This window comes from Bison bison, unplaced genomic scaffold (genome assembly GCF_000754665.1).
Source record: "Bison bison bison isolate TAMUID 2011002044 unplaced genomic scaffold, Bison_UMD1.0 scf7180017864456, whole genome shotgun sequence".
In the NCBI taxonomy this organism is placed as follows: domain Eukaryota; kingdom Metazoa; phylum Chordata; class Mammalia; order Artiodactyla; family Bovidae; genus Bison; species Bison bison.
Window position 1 is genome coordinate 30,258,868 of NW_011495018.1, and position 6,000 is coordinate 30,264,867.

Genomic DNA, 6,000 nt, shown 5'->3' on the forward strand with positions numbered 1-6,000 from the left:
GCCACACAGGCTGACTCAGTGGAGAAGCATGTGATAGGAGCTGGGAGCAGCTGGCTGTAATTGCCTCCGTTTCTGAGACTGACAACATACGTGATTACATACAACTGCTGGGGTAACAGCCACGGAGGGGTTTAGATGATGGTATCTCTTATATTGCCTTTCAGCCAAGTTATATGCTCCAGTCGGAAGAACTTCGAGCCTCACTCCTGGCAAGGTATCCCCCTGAAAAGCTCTTCCAGGCAGAACGGAACTTCAATGCAGCCCAGGACCTGGATGTCTCACTTTTGGAAGGTGACCTGGTGGGTGTGATCAAGAAGAAGGACCCCATGGGCAGTCAGAACCGCTGGCTGATTGACAACGGAGGTAAGAACAGTAGAGGACAGATTGTTGTTGTCTAGTCGCTAAGTTGTGTCTTGATTTTTTGCAACCCCATGGACTGTAGCCTGCCAGGCTCCTCTGTCCATGGGATTCTCCAGGCAAGAATACTAGAGTGGGTTGCCATGCCCTCCTCCAGGGGACCTTCCCAGGGACCGAACCTGTGTCTCCAGCATTGGCAGCATTGGCAAATTCTTTACTGCTGAGCCACCAGGGAAGCCCAGACACAGATTACCATGACTCTAAATGAGGAAAAGAGTGATTTGGGCTGTGCCTGAATCCTGTGTAGGCCAGCAGAAAATATGAGTCTTTGATTAAAGGGAAAATAACCTTAAAAGTTTTCTCCATCTAATGCTCAAGTCATTACAGAACAAAACCAGTTTTTGATTTTTTTTTTAAAATTCCAGAGAAGACTCTGGAATTACTTCACTTGCAAGACACCTTGTTTCACCTTTACAGGCAGTGAATCCTGCCTGAAGGGTCCTTTGCCCTCTCCATCGCTGAGTGAACCATAAGTTCTTTACATGTGTTTTGTGAACATACGAATTTAAAACTTGTAAGATAGGGTTTTTTTGCCCCCTCCCCACGCCCCCCCAAACATAATTTTACCTCATGACTATTTAGGAAATGACTTTAAAAACAGCTCACAGCTTTTTTTTCCCCTTCTTTCTGGTGGGAGTTGGGGTGGGGAAGGGGTACAGAATTTTTTTGTAAAATACAAAGAATAATGCCAATCCATGATTCTTTTTCCACAGTTCCAAAATCTGAAAAGCTTTGAAAATCAGAAGGGTTTTTTTTTTAAAGAACTAATTTGCCCAAACCTGCCGTGATCTGAACTTACTTGGTGACAAAACCTGAACAGATGATGAGAGGCTGTTTATGATCCTTACTTTTTCCCTTTTGGTGTGACTAGTCATGTTTTGCTACAGAAACCTGAATGGGTTTGACTATGGGGTGTTGACCCAGTTCTAAATCTCCAAATCTGAATTCCATAATACATCTGGCCCCAAGTGTTTTAGAGAAGGATTATGTCCTCTGTAATAAACACCTGTATTCATACCATGAGAACTGAAAATTTTAATATTTCTCAGTTTCTTTAAAAGTGTCTTGTGGATTTTTTTTCTCCTTCCCCAGCTCCCTATTCCGCTTACCCAAAATAATAAAGATTGAACTGGGAAAGGCAGGACAAAGGAAGGGGCGCCCAGGGCGATGGCAGGTGAGAGCCACTGATAGACCGATGTCCTCTTAGTGAAGATTCAGACTGTTTGAGCTACCCTGTCCTTGGGTTCCTAGCTCCACAGTCCTGATGACTAAAGTGGTAGCAGGAAGCCCACAGCATCAGGATCAGCTCTTAGACCCTCCACCCCTTGCTGTCTGCCTAGGGGACTTCTCACCATCACTCAGAAAAGAGAACACATGCAAGCTGGCTTTTTTTTGGTTCCAGGAAACACACTGACAATCAAGACAGAGATGACCCTTGCTCAAGTGGAGGTTACATACTCCAGGTCCCTGCCTAACAGATAATTCTTTCTTATTCAGTATTATAGCAGTTTTTCCTATAGGTCAGAGATCTCAGTTTCTAATTCGTGCTTAAGGTTTTAGCTGAGGGCCCTCTCTGTCCTCATCTTAGGTAATTTATTGACATGAACACGTGTTAGATGTGTATTCTAACTAATATAAGCAGTTTCCTACTCTAGTTCTCAGTATTCCCACCACATTCCTAAACCAGGAGTGGAGAGGGCAGGGAGGCATATGGGAGGGGCTCTGTCAGGCTGAGGATGGTTTTTAAATCCCTTTTAACCACACTCTATGGACTTGAACACATCCTTAGTGAAGTCTTCCCCTTAGCCTTTGCTCCCACGGTTTGGCGCTCTTGTTAAAATGTCTTCATCTGCTCATGCTCAGGCGTGTGGTCATTTTTATTACTGTCTCTCAATTCTCAGCAAATCCCCTTGTCACTCACCTGTTGGGCCAACAGCCACAGCGTCTCATCTCTGCCATCCGCCTTGCGCCCTGGGATGGGATGGTGTCTTCTCTTTGTCTCCTGACATATTCCCTCTCAGTATTGACCGTAAGCCATAGTTTCTCCTCTGTTGATTTCCTCCCGGCTCCTCCCACGAAAAGCTCTTGGTGTTTGTTTTTCCTCCCGGCAGTCACCAAGGGCTTTGTGTACAGCTCCTTCCTGAAGCCCTACAACGCGCGCCGCAGCCACTCCGACGCCTCCGTGGGCAGCCACTCCTCCACTGAGTCGGAGCACGGCAGCTCCTCCCCCCGGTTCCCGCAGCGGCAGAACAGCGGCGGCACCTTGACCTTCAACCCCAGCAGCATGGCTGTGTCCTTTAGCTCAGGGCCTTGCCAGAAACAGCCTCCAGATGCATCTTCCCAGACAGAATTTGACCAAGGAACTCTCAGTGCCTCCTTGAACTCAGAGGGCAGTCCTTCCAGATGCCCGTCGGACCCAGACTCCCCCTCCCAGCACAGGCCTTGGGACTCGGGCGATGCGGTCAGAGACCTTCACCAGCCTGCCCCTACCCTGAGGAACTCCCGAAACCCCAGGCATCCAGAAATGGCTGGTTCCTCCGTGTCAGGGCGTAACGGGCAGAGTCGAGACCTCGTAAAAGCAGGCGCAAGAACAGCACTGTTTCTGGACGACAGACATGAGCAGCCAGAGAGTAGCGAGGCTGAAGGCAACCAGGTGAGTGCGCCCGGTTTCCATGGTTACTGCGGGGCTTGTGGATGCAGGGGATGAGTTCTCAGGAGTGGGCGAGGCCTCACCGGCCTGGGGGGCTGACCCTGGAGATGGGCCCACAGATAAATCCATAAAGGATTTCCAGAAGCTCACTGCTGTGAGAGTGGGCAGCTCCACCCTTCTGGACCTTGGGTGGCTGACTTCACAGGCTGTAGTTTTGTGGAGCGTTTACCGGCTGTTACCATGAAGCTTTTCATACTCTTCCAGTGCACTGATTCTTCCATTGGTATAAAGTCTGCTGTTTAACTCATCTACTGAGTTTCTCATTCAAGTAACTAAATTTCTAGAATTCGGGAATAGAATTCTGATTCTGTTTCAGTTTTTCCTATTCTTTTTGTAATGGCCCCTTTGTATCATAAACATTTTAAACCTGCATATTTTAAAGCCACTTTCACATCCACAGTTGAGGAATCCCTCAGCTCACTTGCAGCAGTGAGTCTCCAAGTGTGTCTTACCTTTGTCGGTGAGCTCTTTGTGGCTCTGACAAGCCCAGGACACGCATCCCAGCTCTGCACCCACCAGCGGGCTGGTGGAAATGGACCAGGAAGTGGCCCTTTCTGAGATTCTGACTTTGTGCAAGGATCTCAGTTCTAGCCTCACCAGCTCCAGTCCTTGAGCACCCTTGGGTGTGTGTTCATCTCTTTGCCCCTGCGGGCCTCACGATTCCTCCTCCTGATCACTGACCACCACCCTCGCTTTGCATGCTAGCCCTGTTATGGGCACCTAGTGAGTATCCTTTCTTTCTTTGGGATTAGATGTGGTTTTTTTGTTGTTTTGTAAAGATTTTTGAATACAGAATTTCTGTGTTAGGAGTATGAAAGAGCATCCTTATGTCTCATCCATCTTCCATACTGACTGAAGCTTTTTTCCCTTTTTAAGGCAACTCTGAAAGAGTTAAGTGAATTTTGGTTTTCTTTAAAGCTGTCCTATTCATTATGGTAGCCATCAGCCATATATAGCTATTTAAGTTAGGTAAAGTTAAAATTTAAGTTCTTTCATCTCACTAGCTGTTATTTCAAGTGCTCAATGGCTGTGTGTCTAGGGGCTGCCATATTGGATGGTCCAGATACAGACGGTACCCATCACCCTGGGAAGTTCTGTTGGGTAGCTTTGCTCTCAGATGTTTCCCATTTCCTAACTCACTTTCTCTCCCTCTCACAGGTCTATTTTGCTGTCTATACCTTCAAGGCACGGAACCCAAATGAGCTGAGTGTGTCAGCCAATCAGAGACTCAAGATCCTAGAGTTTAAAGATGTTACAGGAAATACAGAATGGTGGTTAGCTGAAGTCAATGGGAAAAAGGGTTACGTTCCATCCAATTATATCCGCAAAGCTGAGTACACCTGAGCCTGTTCTGCTTCCCACTCAACCTTGCTGCCTTCACTTCCTTCTGCTGAAGGGTTCTGGTATCCGCCAAGAGGGCTCCTGCTCCTGAGACACTGGCCCTGCCACATTGCTTAACCGTGGCACAGTGAGGCATAAGTCTTGTTCTCTTCGATTGGGTTGTCAACCTTGATGCTCACTAGAATCTCTAGAATTTGAAATGGACCCGGGTGCTTAACAAGTGATTCAGTGACCGTGAAAAGAGAAGCAAGTCCTGGGGTCAGCCTTTGGAAATGAGAAATTTCTAATCAGAAGACCAGTATCCAATATATGCTAGAAGCTGTGCTGTAGCATTAGAAGAAGTTGATGTTGGTTGTGCCATATTGAGTGGGGTGGCCCCATGCTCCATGATCAACTGACCGGAAACCAACTTGGATGAATTCTCTGGGAGCCCTTTCAGGCTGCGCCTCTGCATGTGGCAAGAAGTTCGTCAACATTGTACCAAATCTGGTGTTTTAAAACCTCAGTGTCTGGCACATATTTGCACACACACCCCTTATTTCTAAACATACCTAAAACACTGCCATCTGTAATCTTTTTCTTATTTATTTCGCCACATTTCCAGATTGGGCAAAATTCAACTATTGAGTCAGCTAAAAACGTTCATTTGGGTTTTTCTGTAAGATCTAATGGAAAATCCCAGACGAACTTTCTGGCCAACCTAGTACTTCTTTCTCCTTTTAAAAATGTTTAGAATATTCCTTTCCTCTGAACCTTCATATGAAAGGTTCTCTTCCCATTAGGTGCTATTGTCCACACCTTGCTGACACCATCTCTATACGGTCTGTGTATGATGATGTTTTCTGGCTTCTTTCCTGAAGCTCAATCAATAGCTGATAGACTTTCTTGGGAGAATGGAATCGGCGCTCCCACTGTTCCCTGCGGGGGATTCATTCTGCAATGGGCTGAAGCCAGTCAAGCCCAGAGGGAGACTGGATGCCTCTCCCCTTCCTCCACACTACTGTCCACAGATGAAGAGAACGTAACGCATGTTTATCTCATTTGAATCTGGGTAAACAGTCCAGAGGTAGCTTATCCTAGACTTGGAAATAAGCATTTTCTGTTTCATCAGCCCCCCTGCTTCAGAGACCATGGTCTAAGCCAAACAGAATCTAAAGTGCCTGCTTGTACCTCCTCCACCTCAGGAAGATGTTTACTGATCCTAACACTAAGATCCCCCCTGAAGTTTGTATGTGAGCAGGGCTCTTATTCTTAAGGTCTGCCCCAGATTGAAAGCCTGCCTTGGAACAGGAAATCAAGAATTTTGTCTTGCAAGAAAGGGCATGAAGAACAGCTTACAGCCCTTGCTCCTCTAAATGCACCTTCACCTTAAAGTCTTGATGAGTCAGGAGACACCCGGGGGATCCTTGGCCACCCCGGGGTCTGCTGGTCAATCAGAAGGCAGCAACGCAAGAGTCTCATGAATAGTGTTTATATCTAGAGATGTTTATATTTAAGTAGTTATTTTATAAATAAAAGCATTTTAAGGGCCA

At 46.6% G+C, this 6,000-nt stretch overlaps 1 protein-coding gene across 2 annotated transcripts in view; it reads left to right on the forward strand.

The window, feature by feature from the left end:
* Window positions 1-6,000, forward strand: part of DNMBP (dynamin binding protein) — a 117,720-nt gene extending 111,720 nt beyond the window's left edge. For both annotated transcript variants that reach the window (XM_010859537.1, XM_010859538.1), the window contains 3 exons: window positions 165-363; window positions 2,529-3,070; window positions 4,286-6,000. In XM_010859537.1, the coding sequence (XP_010857839.1) occupies window positions 165-363; window positions 2,529-3,070; window positions 4,286-4,471 (927 nt within the window). In that variant the 3' untranslated portion in view covers window positions 4,472-6,000. The remainder of the gene's footprint in view (window positions 1-164; window positions 364-2,528; window positions 3,071-4,285) is intronic.